Here is a 27,850-nt window from a genome sequence, read left to right on the forward strand (position 1 = left end):
GGTCGATCAGATGTCGGCTGGGGCCAGAGCCCCCCCTTGGTCCTGCCTCTGGAAGCGCCCCTGCTGTAATCTCTCTCAGGTTTCTATAATGAATATATTGACATTTACAGATGTTTACAGATGTTATTAACGATAAAAGATCATTTTAATCCTTGTTATTCTGTGCAGGTTGTTTGCTTTCACACTCAGAAGCCTTTAAACCTGAGGACCTGGTGATAAAATAGTCTTTTTTTTTTAACTAAAGCTGCAAATATGAAATATACAATACATGTGTTTTGTCACATGTGGAAGTTTGGCTGTGGACCGAGCTGCCCCCCCCCCCCACCCCCCTTCTGGTGCCCGGGTCCCGTAAAGAGGAGAAAAAAGGCGCATGTGTGGATGTGATGCGAGTTGAGTCTCATCCAGACGCACTGGCCGCCGCTGGCTAATGCCCCCCCCTCTCCCTCCCTCCTCTCCCTCTCCCTCTCTCCCCTCCCCTCTCTCTCTCTCCCTCTCTCTCCTCCTCCAGTCCACAACCCACCACCACCAACCACCCCCACTCCCCTCATCATCTTGGTGGTGGTGTGCGCAAAAAATCCTCCAGCGCCGGACGGACGGACGCAGCTTTGAGGGGAACCACCAGAGAGAGAGAGAGAGAGAGAGAGAGAGCGAGAGAGAGAGAGAGAGAGGGAGAGAGAGAGAGAGAGAGAGGGAGAAGACACCAGGAGATTAACGGACACATACAAATACATTTTTTTTTTATTTCTCACCTCTTTTTGGCGTATTTTGTTGGTTTTCTCCTCCTCCGACCCGACCCCCCCATCCCACCCCCCCACGATGTCGCTCCTGCCCGGGCGTGTAACGAGCCCTGCTTCCCCCCCACACCTCGATGCCTCTCGTCAGTTTATAACCGAAACAAAATGAGGATTTCTTCTGGCGACTGGTTCCTGTTGATGTTCTCGGGCTGGTGGAGGCTGGCGATGGGAGCTTTCCCGAGCAGCGTGCAGATCGGTGAGTGGGAGACTGTCCTGTGTCCCCGGCTCTATCATCAGAGTGGACGTTTCTATTTGTCTTTTCTTTCTCTTCTTTGAAATCACTACTCGTTCATGCATGTGCGTGTGTGACACTCACATACACACACACACACACACAAACACACACAAACACACACACACACATGCCCTAATGCGCGTTGTATCTGCAGGCGAGAGAGAGAGAGTGTATCCCGGTGCAATCCGCCACTGCAGCAGATCCGAGCAGCAACGTGTGTGTGTGTGTGTGCGTGTGTGTGTGTGTGTGTGTGTGTGTGTGTGTGTGTGTGTGTGTGTGTCTGTGTGTGTGTGTGTGTTCCCTGTGCATTGACTGCTGTTAACACTCTCGCAGACCCAGGTCCCACAGGCCTTACACCCAGCATCAGTTTCCTCTTCTTCTTCCTCTTCTTCCTCCACATCTGGACACTCTCTCCATCCCTCTCTCTCTCCCCCCTTCTTTAAAAAAAAAAAATAAAAAATCATCTTTAATGTTTGCATCCAACAACTTCCCAGTGTTTGTCATTGGAGGGAATAAAGGTGATGGATGGGGCGGCTGGTTTCACTGCCCGGAGGAGGAACAGCAGTGACTTGATTTAAGGGCAGAGAACGAGACCAGGAGCAAACTGTGACCTCCAGTTGTTGATCATCACAGCCCCCCGTGCCCCCCCCCCCCCCCCTAGAAAATCAATGATGAGAGAAGCAGCCACTCATGCTTTCCCCCCTGTAAAAAAAAAAAATGAAATATTTTTATTTCTGGAACGAAATCTCGTGCAGCAGAGCCCAGGCTCGTCAGAATCGAGTCAGGCTGATGAAAAATGACAAGCTGTTCAAATGATTCCCCTTGTCCTTTTATATCAACGTGATACTCGAATCCCCCCCCCGGTCCCTCCAGCGGGGTCAGAGGTCAGGGTCTGTTACAGAACAGCACCCCCCCAGAACTGAGGACACTTGAGCTACTGGGCGTGGATTTAAAAAAAGTACATGTGTCCGACGTTTGCTGCTGATTTAGACGAAAAGAAAAACTGGTGTGGAAGCATTTTCAGCTCGCTGCCATTTCAAATACAGCTGCCTCATTCATTTCATTCTAATTATAACCAGGTCTCATTATTGTTGGGCTAGCAGGGTTGTTGCCTGAGAGCCAAACATTGATCCGCTGGCTGTGTCGTCACACGCTGACCTCTGAGGGGAGAGATCCGCACTGTGCCAGTGTGTCCCGAGCTCCAGCAGACCTCGGTTAACACTTCACAGTTACAGTCGCGGATCTGCAGTCAACACTCGGCCGGGTTCAAATAATTGTGGCGAGAAAAATCAACACTGATTATCACCGGGAAATTTGCTGTGCAGACGAGCGTGCAGGAGGAAAAACAAGAGAACAAACACAGACCTGGCAAACAGGCCGAGCCTCAGATCGTCTCCAACACACCAACATGGGAACAAGCACAGAGACGACGGTTCATTCATTCTGTTCCTGTTCATTCAGTTCAGGGTCAACAGCAAAGAGGAGAATGAAATAAATATTAACATTCCCAGACACATTCTAGTCTATCAGCAAATTCAGCTTTAATATGAACCAGGCTTTTGAAAAATTACATTTTCTGAAAGAGCCTGAAGCTTCTGTGATTTATAAAGATGATTTATTCTAGTATAATATACTAAGAACATAATGTTTCTTAGATCTTTAGAATGTTTTCCAGCTTAGACACGGACCTTGTCAGGACCATAGACCTCATGGGAACCAAAGCTTTGTCCTAATGAGGCAAAAATTTCATTTTTTAGCTTTTAGTTTTCTTTCGATATAACACGTGAATTGTGGGTAGGTTCATGTTTGGCTAAGGTATGAAATGCTCATCGATAAGATCAGAGATAAGGTTTTGGTTGTAGGCTGCCCACAAGGAATGGAAGTCAATGCAAAACCCTAATAAGGATAGCTGTGCAGACTTGCTGTATGTGTGTGTGTGTGTGTGTGTGTGTGTGTGTGTGTGTGTGTGTTTGAGAATGAAATAAATATAAACATTCCCAGACACATTCACATTAGCAAATTCAGCTTTAACATGAACCAGGATTTTGACAAATTACATTTTCTGAAAGAGCCTGAAGCTTCTGTGATTTATAAAGATGATTTATTATATATTTATATTTATATATATTAATATACTAACAACATAATGTTTGTTAGATCTTTAGGATGTTTTCCAGCACAAATACCTTGTTAGGACCATCAACCTCATGGGAACCAAAGCTTCGTCCTAATGAGGCAAAATGTCATTTTTTAGCTTCTAGTTTAGTTTTGTGATAACAAGTGAATTATGTTGAGTTCATGTTCGGCTAAGGTATGAAATGATCCTGAGTTAGATTAGAGATAAGGTTGTTGTTGTAGGCTGCCCACAATGAATGGAAGTCAATGCAAATTCCTAATAAGGGTAGCTGTGCAGACTTGCTGTATGTGTGTGTGTGTGTACTTATATCTTTGTGAGGACCAGTTTGACTATCAAACCTTGTGGATCGAGGATATTTTGATTGATTCTCACGTCTCCGGGCTGAAAGATTTAAACATTATTTACCAATTTTACTAAACAAAAGTAGCAGCACACATGTGAGTTAGGTTTTTCCAAATTAAATTCTCAATTCTCTTGATATAGATAGTTAATTTTGACAGGAGGAAGCTTAATTAAACTGTGTTGCATTCCTCATCTACCTCTGCCAAGAAGCTTATGTTTTCATTGTTGTTTTGTCTGTGTGGTCGATTGTTTGCTTGTCTGGTTTTTTCTACTAAACGGATTTCCACGAAAGTTGGACCAGAAAAGGAATCCATTCAGTTCTGGAGAGGACTGACAAAGAGGCAGATTCTCTGTGTTAACGTTTACATTTTCACCAATTTCCCAGGGAATCATTTGTGTATCTTGATGAAAAAATTAAGCTGATTAAGACGGCTGATATCGCTGACTGTGAAATTTGCTGCAGCTTTATTGAATTTAAGGAGAATGTGTGAGCGCTAGTGTGTTAGAAGTAGGTTTGTCTTAGGGTTATGGGTAAAGGTTGGGATTAGGCAATTAGCTGTGATGGTTATGGTTAGGGTTAGGGGGTTAGGGGGTTAGAGGGGTTAGGGGGTTAGGGGGTTCGGGGGTTAGGGGGTACAGGGTCGAACACCACTGCTGCTGATTGGTGAGGCCACATTCATGTTGTCCTACAAGAGTCATGAGAGTCCTCAACAAACAGCTTTACCTTCTGTTCCTTACGTTACCGTCTGTGACTCAGAACCCAAACTTCTTCCACACGCTTAAGTGTCTTAACAGATCGAATATTAACTATTCCCCTACGTTCCAATTAATGTTGGAATCTGTTAAATGACTGAGGCCAAGTGCGTCAGCTCCATCCACACCAGACTCTGGTTTTGATCAAACCCATATGGCATCTTGTTAGTTTCCAATAAGAAAATAGATTCAATCTTCTTGTCCTCAGCAGTGAAAATGAATTCAATGAGTCTGAAATGTGCCGAGGGCCCCCCTGCTGAGAGGGAGCCGACGTGGACAAACTGTTCACACCGTTCTCTAACACTTCCCGTGAGCATCTGGTAGCAAGTGTGAGTCAATGGGACATTTAACCATCACACTGAAAATGATGTGAAAACCCTCCATTAGAGCCGTGGACATGGGGGCGGGGTTTGTGTGAGCGCGCTTCATTAAAGAGTAAAATATGCTGAAGTTTACCTTTTTTTTTCAAGAGGTCAGGCATGAAAAGAACACAGTGGCATTTCGCTTTAAATGACATTTACAGTCTCATCCCCGAGAAACTCTAGCCTCCAGTTAGATTTTGAAATGTGAAACAAACTGCTCTGCACTTCAAACCCCTCTGACATTCTCACCAGCGAGAGCAGCTCGGCCCAGATGTACAGACCGAGAGCTCAGTCTCATAAGAAACTCTCTTTGGAGTCAGTCAGTTTAATATCAGTGTTTTTTCCTTCCTGCATTAAGATGAAATGAAGGTGATTTGCATGTTGAACAGACTTCACCCATCACACGGCCTAGTGGAGCTTGACAGGCTACGAGATGCTATAAGGCTGAATTGACAGCAGTAGGATATTGGAAAAGGGATTTACCAGAACCATAGTGGACTTTCATTACATTTCATATATTGTCCAGGCACTTGTATCCACGTGTAATACGATGGAGGCTCATCTGTGACCATTAAAACAAAGCACATCCTTTACCAAGTTTTTCTTTCCACCTGGACCTTCACTCGGCCCCGGAGATTATTTGGAATAATTCTGTTTAAATCGATCCTAAATAAAAACTATAATAGTTATAGGATTTATCCTTTTTCTGCAGAAAGCAAAGTCATCTGTCTTCCACCAAAGTTGCATTACATTTGACCAAAAGTGTTGTTTAGTGTTGTGTGCCGACAGCAGAGAAAAATGGACTCTAAAACAAAGAAATACACCAAGTTCAGATGGCTTATTTTTAATACTTTGCAGTTTTAGGTCACAAACTCCACCTCCTCCATGTTAGCAGATGGGAGATGAACCAAACTAAAAAGCCAAAGTTCATGGTTTTATTGTTATCACACTGTTGTTTGTTCAAATGTTCTAAGCCACCAGATGATGTCATTGGCGCAAGATGGCAGCGTTCCTACACAGGATCTTTTGGCTTTACTTCTGGACAGTGGAGGATGTGGAGAGGTGTTTTTACCAAATTATACGCTTTCCATTTTTCATCTTTTATATTTATTATAATATTAGATGCCTAAATTTGACCGTACCAAGAAACACTAAGGCCTACACAAATAATGCTTCTAAATATTCTCTTATAGTCACTTTCATTACTCTAATATTTTTAAATATCTATTATCAAATTGATATATTTTATATCTGGATCTCAGCTTTGCTCAGTAAGTGAACCTTCCTCAGATGAGTCCTTACACCTAAGTGATGATACAGTGAAACTTAAAGGATCCTTGTGAGCGAACACTCACTGTAATTCCAGTCTTTGCTTTACAGGCAGTGACTGAAAGCGTCTGTGGTTCAGTTGTTCTCTCCTGTCAGGACCTCAGGGAAGCTCCAGGTGCTCTGCAGCAGGGGGGGGAGCAGCTGAGTTTATCTGTGATATGAAGTTTGAAATCTGACGTCACCACACTCAGAGTGAACAATCAGCGTTTCGGTTTAACCCTGGACTGTGTTCGTGTTCCATAACGTCTCAATCTCACATTTTCAGATTGTGGTGAGATTGCTTCTGTGGTTTTCTTCCTCTGTGCAAGTCAACAATAATTGAACCGTCTGTGTTGAGGTTTAAACAAGTGGATGAGAGAGAGAGAGAGAGAGTGAGGTGGTTTCTTCCTCCTCCTCCTCCTCCTCCTCTTCCTCCTCTACCTCCTCACTCGTTCAGGCTTCTGATCCGACCTGTGTTTCTCCTCTGCTCAGGTGGTCTGTTCATCAGAAACACCGATCAGGAGTACACCGCCTTCCGTCTGGCGATCTTCCTGCACAACACCAGCCCGAACGCCTCGGAAGCTCCGTTCAACCTGGTGCCTCACGTGGACAACATCGAGACGGCCAACAGCTTCGCCGTCACCAACGCCTGTAAGTCCGTCGCCTGTCCTCTTCATGTTTGTGATGGTTTGGGTCCATGTGTTGAAACAGTGTTGAGAATGTGGAGAATGGCAGATATAGACAGATAACTGTGGGACTGGGAACATTTGCCAGGTTATTAAACTCCACTTCAACTTTACCGGGCTTGGTTGGACGGCTCAATGAACGTGAATGAAACAGAAACCACAGAAACTTTGAGATCTGACTGTCTGCGTGGACAGTAAACACATTATGGACCAAAGCATGTGGCAAATAGCTCTGCAAACATCAAGTGAGACATCTCTTATCTCTAATTTGGCTCATTAGGAAACTGAGGCAGGACACATTAGAACATGACAGGCCGCCACAGTCTAGGTAATGAATTGTAAACACTGCTGTTTGTTTACGGATGAAATGTTAAGATGAAGGTGTATTTTGGAACTTTGGAAAAGAGGAAGTTTCCCTTTGCTTCCTGCCTTCATGCTAAGCTAGGCTAACCACATCTGTGTATTCAACACACAGGTATGGGATTGATCCAAGTCCTTTAACGTCAAACCCAGTTTCAAAGGAATCTTAAATGAAAAGGCAAAGCATTATATGATTGTACGTTTAATAGCTGCATATTGTCTTGTTCAGTGTGTGTGTGTGTGTGTGTGTGTGTGTGTGTGTGTGGGAAGCTGCATGAACATATAGTTCAAGTATTAAGTGTGTGTGTCTGTGAGCCTCGGCTGATCTATGCAAAGCTGCACACGCACACATACATAAACACAGACAGGCAACAATCACACACACTGCCTTGGGTAAATCTCCTAATGGTAGTGGGTGTGTGTTTTAGTGTGTGTCTGTGTAGTGTGTGTGGGTGTGAGTGAGCAGAGGGGGGGGACTCCTGCAAAGACCATAAAACACTGCAGCCTGATGTCTTCTGCTATCTCTAGTGTGATCTGGTGTTAGAAAAATCAATGGCTAAATTAAGCAGAGAATGAAGTGCTGTTGTGTTTGTTTGGTAATGGACGGTGTGTGTGTGTGTGTGTGTGTGTGTGTGTGTGTGTGTGTGTGATGTCACCATGAGACAGACTGGGACGTTTGCTCATTTTATGATCACATGAAGTGTCTCTCAAAAGTCCTGCACTTTAATTTTTGCCAATTTCCCTCCTTAAATTTATCGTTGACCTTCAAATTTCACAAGAGGTTTTTTAATGTAACATTAGAATTCAGAGAGACGCAGATAGAGAACACGTTATAGAACTCTGGTATAGAAGAAGTTGTAGAGTGTAAAATATAGTTTTTTCTTGTATTTTACCCACAAGGTCAAAGTCATTGTGTCTCTAGCGACCCTGAGATGAGGCGGAGAGACAGGAAACGGCCGTTAAGCGATAAGAAGAGCGCCGCCCTGTAGTCGAGAGCTGGGACTAAACTGAGACTAAACTGTATATTTCCAGGGAACAGAAGGAACTCTGGGACTTTTCTCCTTTATAGTCTAATGGCTGCACAGTCACAGGAAGCGAGACTGCAGCCCATTGATTGGCCGAGCCAAATCAGAGCAGAATTACATGAGCCAATCAATGGCTCTGATAGCTCAGGGCCAGCGGGAAATCTGAGATCGAAGCACATCGCTTGTTTTCAACCCCCCACCCCCCTACTCCCCTACTCCCTCCCCAGTTTTTACATTTCCCGGTGTCTTTTGTCTTTTCCCCTCTCGGTTCCTGCTTCGCCGTGTTATCAAAGACCCTGAGATAATGGTTATGAATTGGCGGCGTTGCTATGTGGCGTTTAAGGGCAGAGTATACGTTTGGGGGAAAGGGAGATGAGAGACGGAGCTCATTTGTAAAAAGAGATTAGGCCATTCAGCCGCTCGCCGCGCCTCCGCCAGCGAGGCTGATGGGAATAATTGCCGGGAGGACGAGGACAAATGGCGTCGTATGTTCCCTTTGTCACTCATAATCATCCCGTGGACCCGGAGCCTGGGATAAATCTGCTGCACTCTTTCTTTTTTGTTTTGATTATCCGTGTAGCTGTTAATTATTCACAGAGGAAGGTTAGCGGTGTTACTACTAATAAAGATTATCTCGTTGGTTATCTCACACCTCTGACAGGCTGTGGGTTGTGCGGTGGTATCAATTAAAAGATGACACATAGGTGTAATTACCATTAACACCGGTCGAGACATTTGTTAGTCGGCTTCTTAGCGGCGGTGTAAAGGTATTTATGGAAACGTATGATGATAACATGTCTTTCATAAAACAGATATTTCAAGATTTTATTATTTTGGTGTAAAACATTGAGCAGCTTCTTAAATATTATGTTCTATCCTTGAGGGGTTTTAAAAAAGACTGAATTTTGTTAAAGAACTAAACCTGTTAGTTAGGGTTAAATGAATAAATTAATTAAATTAAATAGAAAAAACACATCACGGTCTTCCGGTGTAACTTTGGTTCTATTTATAGGAGGTCATGTCATATTTTTTATTGTGGACATGTGGACAATACTTGATAGTTGAATGATTCCATGTTAATTAACATGTGGCCTCTTTTAGAATCCAGATAACCAAGCGCTCCACCAGGCAGCGGTTAAAACAAATGAGTCATAAAATCATCAGATTTAATTAAAACTAATTAAACCGCGTCAGGAAATGCTGTCTGATAACTGGGCCTGAAAAAGAAATGACTGAGTCAGCCGACCTGAGACTGTAAATACACTGAGCCGCCGCACCTCCCCCCCCCCCACCCCCTTGGTTTTCATTAAAAACAAATGACAGGAAACAGGAAGAGAAAACAACCCACAGTGAATCATTAGCCGTGTCTCCGGCGCCTGACGACCTGATGCACTGTCTCCAGTAACTAATGAAAACACGTCAATGATCCGTGATCCTCTGTCGGACATGTTGCTCCATTACGATGAACACGCCCACTGGTAATTTACACTGGCCCGCTGCAGCAGATGCTCACCGGAGCAGCACATGAACATTATTCCACAGCTTCTCGGTTTGTTTTTGGGGGGATGAACCCAACCCAACAGATTAAGATACATTTATTTGTCCCAAACACATGCACAGACATGCACAGGCACACTCATGCAAGGAGGGAAATTTAACCTCTGCTTTTAACCCATCTGGTGCAGGACACACAGAGCAGTGAGCAGCCATGTACGGCGCCCGGGGAGCAGATGTTGGGGGAGTAAGGTGCCTTGCTCAGGGGCACTAGACAGGGTAGTGGTCTTGGATTTTTTTTTTGGACAGATCAATCCAGGTTCGTCTTTTTGTTGTTTCTCCGTGGAGTCGAACCAGAGACGAACCAGAGACCTTTTCTGCCCATAATCCAAGATCATGGAATCCAACAGATGCAGATCCCATGTGACCAAACCCAAATATCAACTTTTGGCATCAAAACTCTACACTGAGTTACTGAACCTTAACAAATAGATTTAAAAGCTACATATCTGTGAGCTTGTGAGATGTACATCTTCTCTAGGGACCAATGGAGCAGACGAGCGAATCAAATAACAGGTTAAAGGTTTATTTTTCTGACTAATGCAAATTTCTTATTTGTGGTACTTGCCACAGAAGGGAAGCAGGATTTGTTCTCGTCCGTCTGGTTAACCGACGTCTGAGACACGAGAGGATCAGATTTGATTTGTTGCATTTTGAATGAGGTCTTCAGGTCCAAACTGTGACTCGGTGGTTCCAGTCGTGGTCGGAGGAGGAACATCTCCTGTGGGAAGTCGTGTGTTTCAGCGTCACCTCCCAATGACGCATCCCGTGCATTTAATTCTACTGACGCTGACTTGTTCCCTTTTTTTGCAGCGTGCTCATAATGAGTCCTGTGTGCCGACTGTTTGCAGATTTCAACCTTTTTGTTCAGCAATTCTTTTTTTAGTAAATTGATATTAAGCAAGAAAATCCCTGTGTGTCACGTGTGCAGTGAAATAAGCCAAAGCGACAGACTGTCTTGTTTATTATGAAGCATCGAGCCAACATGGGGATGATTTCATGGATCTCTGCCTGGCTGTCAAGGAGCCAGTGCTGGTGAGGTGCAGAGGTTCAGGACAGTCAGTGGGTCTGTGTTGGTCTGTGTGTGTGTATGTGTCTGTGTTTGTGTGTTTGTTCCTCGGATGTGAGGATTCGTCCTCTGTGAACTCTCAAAGTCAATGAGAACATCTGACAACAACCTGTGGACGAGGGCAAAGCTCAACTTCACCTGTGAAACCTAAAAGACAACTAGAGGCGTTGTAACCATGGTACCAGTGTAATATTTAATATTCTGTGATATCTCCACTAAGGAGGATTTAGAGTTCATAATCTCACATTGAAGTGAAAGGAAAATGAGGAGAACAAGTGTTATTTCTTGATGACACGTTGAGTTTACTCCTCTGAACTTACTTAGAGGAACAAGTTCACATTTGCCTGACGTTTCATTACCGGCGCTGAGCTGAGCCTGAATCAGCAGGAGGTCACCTACAGGCTCGTTGTTCAGCATATTTTATAAAAACACAAACACAGACATAAAATAGATCCACATGTTGGTCTCTGTGTTCCCAAATCTACTGCTGAATGGTATAAAAATGTAAAAGTCACACTAATGACGCCAAGTAGAACCCGACCTCAGCCAGATATCATCACCACAGTCACGTTTTATTGTGAGAAGAGTTTGTCTTTATCTCCGGAATCATATAAAGGACAATATATTGGTGTTGGAAATGTTTCACCCCCTAATATCTGTATCGGCATCAGCCCCCAATTAATCTACATTGGTGGAAGGATGTTTCATGGTGTGATAGGGATTTTGATGTGAATTTCTCAGGGAGTAATTCATGGATCTTGATGAATAAAATCAGGCACATTAATGGGACTGATATCTATGAGTCTGTGAAATTGTGTGCAGCTTGATTGGATTTAAAGGGAATGTTCAGCCTTGCCGGAGGTAAATGCTCTGCTTCTAGTTTTAAAAGCATTTAAACCGATGACCTGCAGTGAATGAGATCAGATTATTTTAGTGTTTTTTTAATTTGAAAAAGCCAAAATGAGATCCACCAAAAGTCACGTATATTGATTCCATTAGATTGGAAAGACAACGTGAAAGATGGTTTAATAAATGAGCAGATTAAACTGAAATGTAGTGAGCAGCATAACGATGAAGGAGCTGGAAAATCGGATATTGAATAAATTCCCCTCTGGGCAACGGAGAGAAGGGGTTTTGATCGCTGCGTGTAATCGAGGTCCACAGTTTGTAGGGAAGTGAGTATCACATCTGCTTTGCTTTCATCATAAACTCCAGATTAAACGAGTATTAACTGCCATGAAGAAATGAAATCAAATGAAAACTGATCCCTTTGCAGTGTGGCAGCAGAATTCTCCTTGTGTGTGTTTCCTCTGCGGTTCCTTCACCCAGCCGATCTCCACTCCTCTGTTTCATGGTAACCTCTTAACCATGCAGCCAGACAAAGGTTGAATAAGAAGCGTGGGGGGTAGGATGTTGCAGGGGGTTAATTTGACCTCCTACGTGCCGCCCCTGCCTTCGCCTTCATTGAAACAGTGACACCTTAATCTGCATTGAGTCATTTATATTCAGCGTGGCGCTCTGACTCACTCCAGATCCAGAGAGCGAGCAGCCGGTGCTCTTCTACGCTCTCGTGCCGCAGAGGAGACGCCGTGTTCCTCGCCGCAGCTCGCACGTGAACACATGGCTTCCTCCCTCCTCCTCCGCCCTTCAGGACGCCTGCCCGTGTGTGTGTGTGTGTGTGTCTGCGGGCACGCACGCAAATAATCTGGCTGTGCTGCATGTTAGTCCTATTTAAGTCTATTATCTCTCCCTCCATGGGCTCCATTCACAGGGGCTCTTTGCTCTGTAGTGCTGCCCTTTAAATGGCTGCTCGTGCCCCTCATTTGTCTGAGGATTCTTCCTCTGAAGCGAGAGAGGGAATAAAGAGGCCTTTTGGGGGCGATGCGCATATATATATATATATAAGTGTATGTGTGTGTAATGCCTGGTGTTGGGAGAAAAAAGGGATAGGGAGGAAAAGGGGGGGATGGAGGTGGCTGCTAATGAGAGATTAATGTGCCGGAGCAGGGAGGAAGATGGAGGATGGAGGGGTGAGGAGATGTAGGGGGTGAAAGGAAGAGGAGAGGAGGAATAGGGGAAAAGGGAAGATTCATTATTGTGGTGAAAAGGTAAAACATGTAAGATGTGAGGAACCTGCTCCTGTGGATCTGAGTTGTTTTCATGTCCTCACAAGGTGGAAGATGACTTCTCTCTCTTTTTCCTTTCCATCGGTAACTTGTCCCTGGAATGTGTGTGTGTGTGTGTGTGTGTGTGTGTGTGTGTCTGTGTGTGTGTGTGTGTGTGTGTGTGTGTGTGTGTGTGTGTGTGTGTGTGTGTGTGTCTGTGTGTGTGTTAGTCAGAGGTTGAGCGCGGTCAAGACGTTCTGATGAAAAGTGCCCTCTGCATCACCGGCTGTGTTGCAGGCAAAATGCAAGGACGTCCAAACAAAAGCGTCGACTCTGCAGTTAGAGGAACGGCTCGGTCCTCACGTCCTTCAGGTCTCAGGCTGCAGAGGTGGCAGCTGTCAGGGTTTCTTCCAGTGGAAACCAGAGCTATACAACCTATCATTAGACTTGTTAATTTACTGTAGTAGTAAAAAGAAAAGTATCTACATGTATTAAATGTCTGAATGAGTCATTTTGGATTCTTGCTTCCACTATCAAATGAGGTTTACTGTAGTTTTCATGTTTACGTCTTTGCCAACAAAATCCCAACAGTCCTAAAATGAAAGCAGAAATATTATCGGTAATTAGCAGCTCAGAAGTGATGCCTTAGTGTACAAGTACAGAACCTTATACATAATTTAAATGCAGATTGTATCCTCGACTCTTTACCTCGCAGCCCCTCCCCCCTCCCGACCTGTGCACGTTTGTCAGAGGTCACACAGGTCAACAGAGACTTCAGCTGAGAGAGCTCGTGCTCAGAAACTGTTTTTCTCGCAGAATTAGATTCTATATGTGACGGGTGAGTGATTAGACCTGATTATTGTGAACACGTGCACCTGAAGGACAGGGACACAGAGAGTAAAGCAATCAGCTGCCTGCAGAGGGCAATCAATAATAATGATCGTAATAATAATGGTAGTCATAAAAGTAATGATAATAATACACTTTAGTTGTACAGCACTTTTCATAAAAGAAATGCAGGTCAAGGTGCTTAACATACAATCTAGATACAAATAGAAACATATTGAAATTGAATTCAAAATAGAAGAGAACTGATTTTAAGAAACATTGAAAAACAAGCATAAAATAGAAAATAAAGAAAGTGGTTCAAAAATTATAAAAGTTCAGGTTCCTAGTCAAAGGCTTAAGAAAAGATTTTCTTTAATGCAGCAAAGTGCTGTTGATGCCCAGTCCGACTCTGACAGACGCTCACAAGCAACGGCACCAAAACACCAAATTAAAGATCATTATTATCACAAGTGTAAAAATATTTTCACATCATTATGCATAGAGACAAATTAGACGATGACGGGCTGCTACAGTCTGATTAATGAGAGTCTGTGCAGTGTGGAAAGTGAAAGTGATTCTTCAGATGTTGTTTTCTTTATTGAACTGTTTGTTACTCGTCTGTCGAGCTGCAGAGTTAAAAATTAATTTCCAACCGTTTCCAGCTTCGTGCAAATCAACACTTCTTGTTTGGACGTCTTGTGAGATCAGGAGAAGCTTCTTGTGAATCACAAGCTTCAAAATGCTTTTATATAAATATATATATATACGTAAATGGAGATAATTGCGAAGGGCTCACTTGGAATTTCTGGCCCTCAAGGGCGGGACCCAAAAAACGTTTGACTGATATTTATCGTCAAATATTGCTCGTGTTTATCAGACATCATTAAAAGAGGCTCATGATGAATACGATCCTCTCTGAACTCAACCAGAGGATTAATGCTTTGAGTCTGAATGTGGAAATATCATAAAACTGCCTGTTGACTGAAGCAGCAGCTTCTGGAACTCAGAGTAATTTTAGAGGCACATGCTCAGCACATATTTGTAAACTATGTCAAACACTCGCCCTCTATAATTAGAACAATATCTTCTGTTGTTTTCTCAATGAAAAACAGCAGGAGTGTCTTAAAGCTGCAGTGAAACTCTTCAGCCGATTCCATATTCACGTCCTGTGTCATTTGTTGGGAAAGTATCATCCGGGCTGTGAAGCTGCCTCACCACCTTCCTGCTCAATTAAAAATCTATTTCAGGATGCGACGATGTTCTAATGGATTTTTCTCCAAACTAGGAAGGGAAGTTGTGCCTCTTAATCATTTAGAGATTTCTTTTTTTAAATGTTGGTCCTTTTTTAAATGCATATTTTGGCAGAGTCACTGAGGGAGAAGAGAATAGTTCACAGCACGTGGTAAACAAGTGCGTAATTAGTCGTAAGGTGGCTTTTGTTATTATTAGGGAAGATTTTCTCCTGCGTAATACGACATCTTTTATTTATACTTGTTTCATGATTAGAGAAAAAGTCAGGAGGGACTAGAATTTGTATTTAAAGGTAATTTGCTGATTTCACCTTTGGTCACCTTCACCTGAGGAAGACGGTTAGCCCACGTCTTTTTCTCCAGATGATTTCCAGCCAGCACCTGCAGATGGTTTGATGACGCCTGCTGGTGATCGCCTGGACATTAAAACCTCACATAAAAACCTAATTAGTCAAGCAAAAGTCATGGAAAGGTGAAGTACACTGTCGTTTTTTAACGGTCATAGAGTCTCACTCGCGCTCTCCTTCGATAATGTTGTTCTATAATTTATCGATGGTGTCGTTACTCTTACGGCTGAGACTAAAACGTAAAGAGCTGGATGAGGCTGAGAGTAAACAGCTTCATCAACGTGTCCGACGACCTGCACAGAAGGTGGAGAGATGCAGCGTCGTTTATAAACCCGAGGTTAACAGAGCTCATATGGAAATTCATGGTGTTGCACATATTGTTCATCTATCTAATAATTCAAAAACTCTCAGTCTGTCTAAATGGAACAAATATCTCCATAACATGTCTATTGTTGAGGGCAAAAGGGTTGAATTTGGAGGAATTTTGTTCTTTTGAATCAATAAATCAATCTTTGAATTAACAGCTGAACAGAACTTTGTGCAGCATCAGCTCTTCTCTTGCAGTTCCTCACTTCCACAGTTTCAAATCTGCAACAGCATCAAAGGAACAGCTCACAACAAACATCTCAATCCCTGGATCCGCTCTCACCTTCACGTTCCAGATCAATCACAGTGTGAAACTGGTGTGAATGTCATTTCAAATTACATTATGAATATGTCGGACATGGTGCCTTCTAACCTTATGCCGGGGAGGGTTGTTCCCCAAAGTTATTGGATCATTTCACAAGCAGTGGAGTCAGCTCAGGTTTGACATGAGAGTCGACTTTCCTGGAATTTTGTCCCGATGGTGGCGCTGGAGGAACCGGTTCATCCTCTGGGGAGCAGGAATGTGCTGAGTGGAGTTAGCAGCTTCCTGCTTTCGAAAGTGAACGATGAAGGATAAACCAAACTATCTATCAGTGAAATCCTTAATATTTAAACCAACGTCAAGTGGATTCAGGTAAATAGATTGAGCAGAAACATAGATGGACTCTTGGATGGTTGTGTTTGACCTTTGAAAGAATACTTATGATGCAGTTTGATTTTATTACATAGTCTTTATTGAGTTTGTCTGTCTGTAGGAATCCAACTGAGTGTCCCGCTGTATAATCTCTTATTTTCTCACACAAAAATGTAAAAACCAACAAACATCTGCGCATAAAACGGTTCAGAAGCTTCTTGTGTGCGAAGCTGCGACCTTCCAACAACCGTATCAGTCATCTGCTAATATCAACACTGTTCATGCAACATTAACGCTAATGAAACCCTGACGAATCGAGGAGAATTGCTCCGAGAGACAGAGATGCCCGGAATATTCAAAGAGACTGAGGGAAATCACAGCAGGTCGGCTCTGGGATCCGCAGCGGATAAGTCGTGTGAATTCCCAGGAACACACTCTGGCCAGGGGAGTTGTTGCAGGACGCTGTTACAGCTCACATACATGTTCATACGTACTGCACGCATGAGGAGTCGCTATTACATGTTTCTAAACGACAGGAAGTAGCTGCAGCGCTGTGATCCTCAGAGGTTCCTTTGGTTTTGTAGAGGAAGTCGATGTGAGAGATGCAAGAACGTGTAAAAAGTTAAAACATCTTCAGATCAAGGAAAATAAAGGAAGCAGACTCGTAACTCAGGACATTTTGACCTCATTTCTTCATTCATGTCTTTATCTTATTCTGAAGAGGTTATTTTATACTATATACTTTGAAACTCCCACAATTACACTTTTGAAAGAAGGAATGATGAGTTAATTTCAACACTTTCCTCAATGTCTCTGGTCTCAGGTTCTCAATAGACTGTGACCTGGCACCAGGAAAAGAGTCAGCATCTCACCTGTACTCACATCCCTGCATTGGGTTCTGGTCAACTGTAGAGTGGAGATATAAGGTTCCTTTATTCTTTTAATAAAAGGTTTAAGAGCTTGGGCCCCTGATGCATTTCATATTCAAGGTTAAACCGATGTTTTCTCAAAGGCTTCTTAGTGTCCTTCACCTTATAACCTTCAACGAGGAGGTTTTCAACTCTCTGCTTTTCGTTTGTTGGTTAGTTGTTGTATCAGCAGGATTTTTAACATCTTCATCAATTTCCCTGGAGGAATAATTCATTCATCTTAATGAAGAAAATCAGGCAGGACTGATATGTTGATGGTGATTCAAATAAAAATATTAGTTTACCAGATTCAATGTCATTCTAGTTGTATTTTTCTATATTTCGTGTACTTTTCTGTAGATTATGCTGAACTATTATTATATAAACTTGTTTGTAGGATTGCTTGGTCAGCGAAATCCATCCTATGTCTAAAAAACGATTATTTCCCAACGAGTATGATTCCAGCTTTAATTCTCCTCTTTGTTTCACGTACACTACATGTACTTGCTTTAATGAAACAATGAAACCTGACGTCTCAGCAGTTCTTTCCTCCCACGTAATGAGATAATTCAGCATCATCAGCCTGATGTCAGGACCCCGTGTGCTGCTCTGAAGAGCGTGAACACAAACATGTCTGCGGCTGTAATGAGTGGGCGTGGCCATACCATGAGCCGGTCTCTCTTTAATGGCCGTTGTGTTTCCAGTGAGAGTTGAGGAGCTCCGATGGAGAAACTCCTCCGAGGGCCGAGTTCATTAGCCGCCGGCTTCATTAGTCGGAGGTCAAAGGGTCAAACTCACAGTGAGTGGCCCCGGGAGGGAGGGTGGGGGCGGGGTCCTGACCGGACTTCCCTCTGGCACACGGCGACGACCTTTTCACCTTTGACCCAACCTCCTCCATGGTGATGGAGACGAGCCAGATGAGGTCACAGCGTCATTTTGAGAAAATCATCAGGATATATCAAAACATAGAATCTGAAAGTCACATCCACATGTTCTTCTGTCGGTTTCCTGTCTCAGAAAGTCGTCTGTTTCCTGCCAAACTTTTCTCGTCTTTGGTTAAACAGCCGCAGTCGTCGTGCCGTCATTCAATCCTCCTCAGTCATTTTTTAGGTGTTAAATTATTCCACAGATATGTGTTTTGCAGATCCATTGTCGGCTGTCACACGTTCCCACTGTCGCCTGTAACTCGGCGTTCACACATTCACACTCCAGCGAGGCAGAATGTGTAAACGCTGTAAAGGCAGAAAGTGACACAGTCGGATCACAGTCGCCCTCGTTGCACAATAACAGAAAACATTTGTTTCTATAAATCAATTTTTAACCCTCCTCTGGAAACCACTTTGCATGTTATGTCTGGCTGCGTTTCTGTAGATCCTTGGTTTTCTATTTGCAGTTTTTCTGGCGTGATTTAGCAGAATGTTCTCGTGCACATATATTTTTCGTCCAGCGGTTAGCATCAGCAGCTGGAAGGTTCTGGGTTCGAGCCCCATGGTGTTTCACTGTGGAGTCCTCTCTCTCTGCTTCCACTCACAGTCCAAACACATGCAGTCTGGGGTCAATTGGAGAATCTAAATTGCCCGTAGGTGTGAATGATTGTTTGTCTTTCTCTGTGATGGACTGTCAACATGTCCGTCTCTCGCCCAGTGTCCACTGGGACTGGCTCCACCCCCCTGCGACCTTTACAAGGAAAAGCAGTATAGATAATGGATTGATGGACATTTTATAAGTCCTCTTCCGTGTCTTAGTTTTGTCCGTTTGTGTCCTTTTGTGTTCATGATACAAACTAAAACACTTTATCAAGACTCCACATATTTTCTGCTAGAAGCTTTTTACTTCTAACATTTGGTGTTTAATGAAAGAACATGATACAGTTCTGCAGATACATCGATAAGCTACGTCTTTAAAGGCAGACGTACAGCTGCCACCCTCCACACTAACACACACACACACAGAAACACACACACACACACACACACACACACACACACACACACACACACATGCTCACGACCTTTCACCCTGTGCTACTACTGCTTTGTCTAATGATGGAACTATTATTAGAGGGGATCATTACTAGTTATCAATGTGTGTGTGTGTGTGTGTGTGTGTGTGTGTGTGTGTGTGTGTGTGTGTGTGTGTGTGTGTGTGTGTGCGTGTGCTGTTGTGTGGCCTCACACTTTTCGACTCTCTCCAGCAGGCTAACAGAGAAGAGCCTGTGATTGCAGCGTGATTGGCCAATTATTGCACTTTTATCACACCAGATACACCGTCTCCCTGTGGTTGGTGGTCCTGGGGGGTGGGGGGGGCGGATGGGCTGATTCAGAGGAGTTGTGTTTCTTTTTTGCTGCTGTGTATAGAAGCTTAATAACTCTCAAGCGACGGGGTTGATGAGTGTGATTCAGACAGAGAGGGAAGTTGTTCTGGCACAATAAGGACCTGAAGAGGGTCAGATTGTAAAATAAGCTTCGACACAATGAAGTAACACAACCTGCTGCTCGTCACACAAGCACATATGATGATTGTGAAGATAAACTACTCATCAAACCACTTGTTTACTCTTAGTTCCCAACAATCTAAACTGATTCAACGGACAAATGCACAAAGGGTTTGAGGTTAGCACATCCAAAGTTTCCATAGTTACCACCGGCAAATCAACCCCGGCTCCTATAAATTAGATTTTCATACGTATATAATTGGCATTGAGGTTTTTATAGAAAATGTAAAAACTCAGAGAAGAGGCTCTTGTGCTGTTCTTTACCGTGTCGGACATTTTCCAAACCGACCACTTAGCCGTCATCTTTGAAGTTGATGTTCTCTCTTAAAACCTCCTCAAAACCAACAAACACAGAACAAACCCACTTGAAAGATTGGATTTATGAACGCTGTAATAATTTCGATTTGTAACGGGAAGCGTCCGTGAGCGTCCTTCACGCTGCGGATGAAACTGGGCGAGGGGAGAATTAAATAAGAAAATAAAAAAATAATTAAATTTAGTGAATCATGCCTCTGAGCGTGTCCAGTGTTTAAACTCAAACCACAATTGTTCCTCATCCAGAGAGGTTTAGGAGTAAAAAAACATAAGAGATTGTATCAAGTGCATCTTCTACACATGATGTTTTACTTGTGTTTTTCCATATACACTCCTTTTCCACTAAAACCCTCTAATATTTGGCTTTTGTTTGCACTGGGAATGGAAATATTCTGTGTTCACTCTCTGGTCAAATGTCTCTGCAGCAGACACAGGTTTTTTATCACCTCCAGCTCCGATAATCAGTGATGGAAACATGACAGCCGCACCAATGCGTTCATTTTTTTTTATTCATCATTTTGGCAGTTTTATCTGGCACAATGTGTTAACATGAATTGGACTCCTGGGATTTGGGACATTGATAGACAAGAAGGTTTGTTTGTTTGTCTTTGGAACAACATGCAAACTCCTCTACTGCCAATGGGAAAGGAGTCAAGCTGTTTAAAAAACCTGCCACCAACTTAAAAAGGTAATAGTCTGCTGCATGTACAGTAGCTGAGTAGTAGTCCAGTCTACTGTATTTTACTTTTATTGTAAAGTAGATTATGTTTAAACTAAGGATTGTCTACATATGTGTCGTCAGTGTCAGCCATTGCCATTCTTCACTGATAGGTCACACATGTACTCAGGCCTGACTCTGCCCTTTGCTTCTCCTCTTCCCTGCTCTCGTTTCCCATTTCCCAGAGACTCAAGTCCATCGATAAAGGGATAAACTCAATTATACTCTGATCTATTTTAACAAAAGAGAAACTGTAACTCACGTGCGTAGCTGAGCGTCACATGAGTAAAACCTGTCTACGTTATAACAGCAGTAGCCAGAAGCAGGAGAGTCATTTCGTAGTAGCTGCAACGGTTTCACCCCAAAGCATTTTCCTCTCCTGCAGTAATGTTGCTGTGTGTTATACAATCCCGAAGCCTCCTTCTCTCTCCGTGCACACAGATGCACATTCGCCCGGCTGACGTCAGGGCTTATTTCCTGAGACAGCTTGCAGTGGATTTGCAGAGCGGGCAGGGAATGGGCTTGTTTATGCGGCGCCCTTGACATTTCCCAGCTCCTCACTTCCGCTCAGTCGAATCAAAACTCACATTATTGAACTGAGGTCCTGCAGCCCACCACCACCACCACCACTCGTCCAGCCTCCCCCCCCCCTTTGCCCTGCCCGCACGCCACTCGTGATAATGAACCGCCCTTGAATCCTGACTGGGGATCTTAAACCCCTCCTCTCCTCTCCTCTCTTGTCCTCCAGTCATTCCACATGACACCGCATGACTGGGAGCAATGAGATGTTTGATTCTGCAGGAGAAACAAAGGAGGAGATGGAGGTGATGAGAGGAGATGAGAGGAAGGATGGAGGGGTGGGAGGCAGAGGAGAAGGATCGGGTGGGAGAAAGGAAAAGCATGTTTGACAGTGATTTGTCGTTTTATTGGAGATAAATGGAAATGCAAATGACTGCAGGAAGAAAGACAGAATCGAAACAAAGAAAGATAGTCGAGAAGAAAGACAATGGCGAGAGAAAGAAAGAGAATTGGGAAAGAGGAAGGAATTGGAGGAAGGAAGTAAGAAAGAGAGGAAGGAAGGAACTGATGAAAGAGAGAGAGAGAAAGAAAGAAAACAAATGATGTGAGGAAGGATGGACGGAATGAAGTAAAGAATAAAGGAAATAATAAGAAAAGACTGAATGAAAAAAGAGAATTGTGTAAGAAAGAAGGAAAGGAAACAAAGAAAGACAGTTGAGAAGAAAGACAATGGCGAAAGAAAGAAAGAGAATGGCAAAAGAGGATGTAATTGGAGGAAGGAAATAAGAAAGAGAGGTGGGAAGGACATGATGAGAGAGAGAAAGAGATAACAAATGATGTGAGGAAGGATGGACAGAAGGAAGGAAAGAAGAAAGGAAATGATAAGGAAAGACTGAACGAAAAAAGAGAATTGTGTAAGAAAGACAGAATGGAAACAAAGAAAGATAGTTGAGAAGAAAGACAATGGCGAAAGAAAGAAAGAAAGAAAATGGCGAAAGAGGAAGGAAATGGAGGAAGGAAGTAAGAAAGAGAGGAAGGAAGGAACTGATGAAAGAGAGAAAGAGATATTAAATGATGTGAGGAAGGATGTACAGAATGAAGGAAAGAAGAAAGGAAATGATAAGGAAAGACAGAAGAAAAAATGATAATGGTGTTGGAAAGAAACAGAAAGAGGCAAGGATGGAAATTATAAAGGAAAGAAAGATAATGGAAGTATAAGAGAGGAGGAACAAAATTTTGAAAGACAGAAAATTATGATAGAAATAAGAAAATGGCTAAAATTGCTGTATTTGTGCTCACATCTGGACAAACTGGGGAATATTCAGTGGTGTAGCTGAAGCCTGAGAGGAAGAAGAAACAAAATGTGCAGACACCAGATCTCTACTTCACTATAATTCTGCTGAGTGCAGTTGTTTGCAAAATTCATTCCGTGTTGTTGGCGTCTGTCAGAGACAAGAAGGTGAGAAACACATTTGTTTTGCAACACTAAGATTTTAAAATTTCACGATGCCCGGTGTGAAAGGACGTCGCTGGAGCTGAAATCCAGATTTTTTTTCTTTCTGTGCTTTAATAGTAAATCATCTCTCTTGGCTGCGTCTCCCACTTTCAGGCCTCAGTGCCGATATTAAATATGAAAAACTCTACACTCCTCCTGCTGTGGGCTCGGGCTTGTTTACTAATATGACGCCGAGTGAGAAGAAAAATGGCTGAAATCATTTCTCTCCGACAGTTTATCAGTTTAAAACGCATCCAGCCTTAAAATCAACCTGACATCCGCCCCCCCGAACATTTTTCACATCACCAGAGGACAGGAGGGCGACTGCAACCAGGCAGCTTCCACCTGTGCACTGATGCAGGAGAAGCTGTGTCTATAAACATTACAGTTTAGGCTTATTATTAAGTTTTATTGGAGAGATTTAAAGTTATCATCCTCATGATGGTTACAGGTGGGACGTCTGACAGGTTTCAAAGCTCGGTGTTATAAAAATAACTTGCTCATATTCAGGTTCTTAACTTTCATTTGGGTTATAACTCGAGGATTCACCTGCTGTGATGTTCAGAGAACCCATGACTGTCCTCACACTGTGCACTGCTGCAGCTCCTCTCTTCAGCCTCTGTCTCAAACACCCAGTAAAGCCCAGTCTGGCTTGACGTCACTGTCTGACTGTGATTTTTCTCTAACCTTCACTGAACACAACTCAAAACAGACACCACACAGTAGGACCAGACAGTTTTGCAAAAAAATACAAGTTAATATGTGACTATTCCTTTATTATGTTAATAGAAAACACAATGACATTTCCCTTAAAATACATTTGCTGCTGCACATTAGTTGTTTTGAATATTTAGGAGACAGGGTTGTAAGAATGTGTGTGTGTGCGCAGTTGGAATCCTGTTCTAAAAAGGCATATGATGCACTTTGTCAACATATAAAAGGGATTTTTAATGAAATCATCAAAAAGCTTCTTCTTCTTCCCTGTGTGGAATAAAATCTTTTGTACAAACCTGGGTAATTTAAACGTTTTTGGAAATGTTGTGGAAATAAATTCAGGGTCATCGTACGAGTGACTGACTCAGAGTTGACTCACAACCTGCAGTAACTCTTTTTGTTGCTCTCGCCCTCTTCCTCCCTCCGTCTCGACGTCCTCACTTCCCCTCCTTTTTCCCACACTCGCCCATCACTCACTCCCCTCCGTGCGTCCAGGCCTCCTCCCTGAGTTATTTCCCGTCTCCGTGGGGAGCGGAGGTGGGTTAATGAGGCAGAGAGGCCAGATGATGCACCTCCTGGTGAAGAACATTCCAAAGTTCCTCAAACCTGCGTTACACAACACCCCCCCGGCTCACGTGAGATGAAAGCAGCTTGAAGTCTTTGCAATTTGTGTGTCAGCAACCTCCCTTTGTTCACCGTTCTGCACTCCAAGTGAAATTTGGTAATTTGTCAGCCTGGAAGCTGTTTGTCATATTATTATTTTTTTTAGTTGTTTCATCAGAGAAATAGTTTCAAAGTCTGTGAGTTGAAGCGAAGGCTTCTCGTCCCCTGGAAATCCAAATACCTTTTTTTTTGTACAGCTGTTGTAAAGCAGCTAGCCGCAGGTAGACTCTCCTTTTATCACACAGTTCCAGTCAGTGGAAATATGTGCCTTGTCTGTTTTGCATTTTGAACCGCTTGCTGTCATTGAACTGTTCTACTGCTTCGCCACAAGTCCAGCATGTGGACAGGCTGTAATGGAAGTGAGCCACCATGCGTGAATCTAATGTGTTCACACAATCGTGTCACACTCGTAACTCTGAGATTCTGCCCGTGTAAATAGCTCGTGTTTGTTTACTGCCAATGCACAGTATCTGTACACATAGCGTGTGATTTGAAATAGATTTGTTTTTCCATCGCCACACTTGCTTTGTTTGGGACCTTTTCCTTGAGGTACAATTATTCTAGAAAGCTGTATGACATTTTTGCTTCTTGCCAAGATCACAGTTGCTCTCGCTTCAGAGAAATCTGCAAATATCTGAGATCATGTGTCAACCCACCGAGCCGTCACCCATTGGTTTGTGCACTGCTGGTATTTTTACAGACCCGGAGTCCACGTCCATTTTGGTCTGTGGATGTGTTGAGTATTAAGTGTTTCAGCTCTAAATCAAGCTAATGTGGCTGGAAACAGTCCTGGTTCTACTTAGAGGGTTTTCACACCTCCAGGTCCAGATCCTGGTCCAAGCCGAGGTTCAACTCTTTAAACAATCTGTCCTTTTTCTTTCACTATTGTTCGATAACGTCTCACCTTACTGAAATTGGTCCGAAAGTCCAATTTATCCCAAAAGAATGTTTTCACCCTGCAATCAAACCAAACATGGTTTGTTGGATCCACACCACCAACTCTTTTTGTCAGTCTGGGCCATGGACTTTGGATTGGGACCAAACTGAAAAGTCCAACGCTCCAGACCAAACAAGGTTGGTGTCTCCTCCTGGAATTCTGCCCTTCACATTAGTCATAGCTCATAAACAGCTCGTGTGGGTGCCAGTGTGTTTTATGTCTGATCGGTCTCAGACAATAAAATGCCCTAAACCCTGATGATGTGCGTCCTTGTTCGATGTTTTTGACAGACTTTGGTGTTTGTTTCCACGACTGATGGGACTGAAAGATAATAGAAACGACAGGAGGAGGAGGAAGAGGAGGAGGAGGAGGATGTGCTCGGGGGATGGAGAGATTTTCTGATGTCGTTTGACACTCGCCTAATGTGAAATCTAAACACACACACCTGCACACACCACACAGGGCCTCTCCTTGATGTTGATGGGTTGCAATAAGGGAATAGAGTTGTGTTGTTACTGCACAAAAACAAGGGAGCTCGATATTACACCGACTCCAGGCAGGTGTCCCATACTCGCAGTTCCCTGTTTATTCTAAGACCTCGCGAAAAATGGGAGAACTTTAATGACGTCTGCAGGGAAATTGGTTTCTACAGCAGGGAAGTGAAAACAGCACACAGGGTGTATGAAGGGAAGTTTAATAAGTCAGCAAAGGCTTTTAAAACACATTTTATGGACCTACAGGATTACATATGTTCAGGAAACTGCTCGGCTATTAGAACACTATGCCTTTACGTCCTGGGTTTAGGGTTTGTTCATTATTTTCGACGACCCTCTCAACCTGAACCATCACATCAGGATCAGACCCGATCATCGACTTAATTGATCCGTATCTGCAGAATCCAGATCCACTGGCTTCTGCAGATTTGTTTGTGGTTCCTGCCTCGGGAGCAGCAGCTGTTAGAAGAGCAGTCAGACGAAACAGCTTCACCACAGACAAAGGATAATAATACACAGCAGTCAACAGTTCTAATTAATTAAATCCACAGCAACAGCCAGCTCGCCCGCTGACGCTCGCAGACGACTCTTAGTCTCGATTCCAGTGACAGTTATCGGATGCGTCACGACTCCGAACTCGCTGCTGAAGTTCAATCGTTTGTTCGCGGAGATGAAGAAACGCTGTTCTGCCAAAACAGATACAAACCAAACAGTCCCAGACACGACAGGACCGGATACGACAACAACAGAGGGAAAGTTGTGTGTGTTTGGTTTGCAGTAAGAAATCTGGGTTTGAACATGTTGTGTTGTTTTTTCAGCGGCTGAGTCAACGTCTGTTTCATCCTGGGTCAGCGGGAATCCTCCAGGATGCTTTTCATCCTCTGTGGCCTCTCACTTTGGATTCATTCTTCAAAGATTTAGAATTTACTTCAAACACACTTGACGGATACAAAAAGGAAAATATTGAGAAAGACCCAGTTCTCTCTCTCTCCAGTTTGTTTCAGTCCTGCAGGAGGTTTTTCTACAATCTAGACAAAGCTTTGATCCGATTTTAGGATCATGTCTGTTTTACAGAATTGAGTCGATAACGATGAGTGAGAAGTCAGGATGGGAACATGGAGTTAAAAGGAAGAAACTGAACATTTTTAAATTAATTTAAATTGGTTGGACATGTCAAGACTTGAAATGATCCCTTAATCATTCAATTGCTATGACTTTAAGTTTAGTTTGATTTATAAAACAAAACCTGACCAATCAAAATATGAAATTAGCAGCCCTGAGGTTATATTATTTAACATTATTTAATGCTCTAGGTTTCCTGTTGTGCCATTGTCGCTTATTTTTGTTTCCCTTTGTACTTTGAAAGAATATATGAAATACAGCAAAGCCACAAGGAAAACAAATCCAGAAAAGCCTGGATTTAGATGTTGTTGCCCTATTTACCTTTTTTTGTCTTTTGTCTTCGTCCTTTCTCTCTCCTCATTTCACTGTCCTCTCAATAACGGCAAAAAAATATATATAATATTTTAAACTGTTCTAAATATAGTTTTCAAGAGATTTTGGCACAGTTTTGATTTCAGCAGCTTTGTGGGGCTACTTGGGCACAGTGGTACTTTGAGAGAAATGATAATTAGCATTGAAATTACAGCTAAAACTGATTTGCTTCGAGTATGGTTAAGAATTATGAAAACAGACATATAGATCTCTCTTCCCCAGATCTCCAAAACCTCCAAAGTAAAAATCCTTTATTTTGTGACAATCAACACAAACACCAGCTCCAGCCAGACTTAAACTACTCATGAAACCTCTCCCTCTTCATTTAACCCGGTCTGAGCTGCAGAGTGAAGAGGTACAAGCTCTGCAGAACATCAATTTCACCGCAGTGTGAGCCACCTCTGTTAGTCTGTGCAGCTAAAGGAGCAAGGGAGTGTAGGGGGGGGGGGCAAGGAGAAGATAAATCCTGGGCCCAAATGGTGTTGATAACGCTTGTTACCGGCCGTAATGAGGTCAGAGTCGCCGCTGTCGGCCTCAGATGGAGATTTATACCGAAACGAAGAGGTCCAGCCTGGTTCCAGTGCACATACCAATAAAGACGGATCTCCTGGAGCAGCTGGGAGCATGAAGGGTGACGGGCGTGATGGAGGAGGCCGGTGGTCCGATGGAGTGCTGAGATAAACACGTGGCGGCATTAGTGGAGCGGAGTGTCTTTTTGGACGCTGAACCGTACCCACACTCGCCTCCTGTTGTTTCCCATGATTGGCCGTCGAGCGTCTCACTGTGATTCCACATTGCTCTTTGTGTGACCAGCTGCGGGTGATGGGAGTCGCTTGATTGCGGCAGGAAAATCACACTTTGCTCCGACTCTCCTGTTTCCTTTCCAGCCGTTTGATGAGTTGCCCTCAAACGACGGCATTGACTCGAGACTGATTTGAAATCTG

General features: G+C 43.3%; 1 protein-coding gene across 3 annotated transcripts in view; it reads left to right on the forward strand.

Moving 5' to 3' along the window:
• Window positions 1-899: 899 nt before the first annotated feature.
• Window positions 900-27,850, forward strand: part of gria4b (glutamate receptor, ionotropic, AMPA 4b) — a 104,620-nt gene continuing 77,669 nt past the window's right edge. For all 3 annotated transcript variants that reach the window (XM_061085420.1, XM_061085421.1, XM_061085422.1), the window contains exons 1-2: window positions 900-990; window positions 6,424-6,582. In XM_061085420.1, coding sequence (XP_060941403.1) covers window positions 900-990; window positions 6,424-6,582 — 250 coding nt within the window. The remainder of the gene's footprint in view (window positions 991-6,423; window positions 6,583-27,850) is intronic.

This window comes from Limanda limanda, chromosome 14 (assembly GCF_963576545.1).
Source record: "Limanda limanda chromosome 14, fLimLim1.1, whole genome shotgun sequence".
NCBI lineage: Eukaryota > Metazoa > Chordata > Actinopteri > Pleuronectiformes > Pleuronectidae > Limanda > Limanda limanda.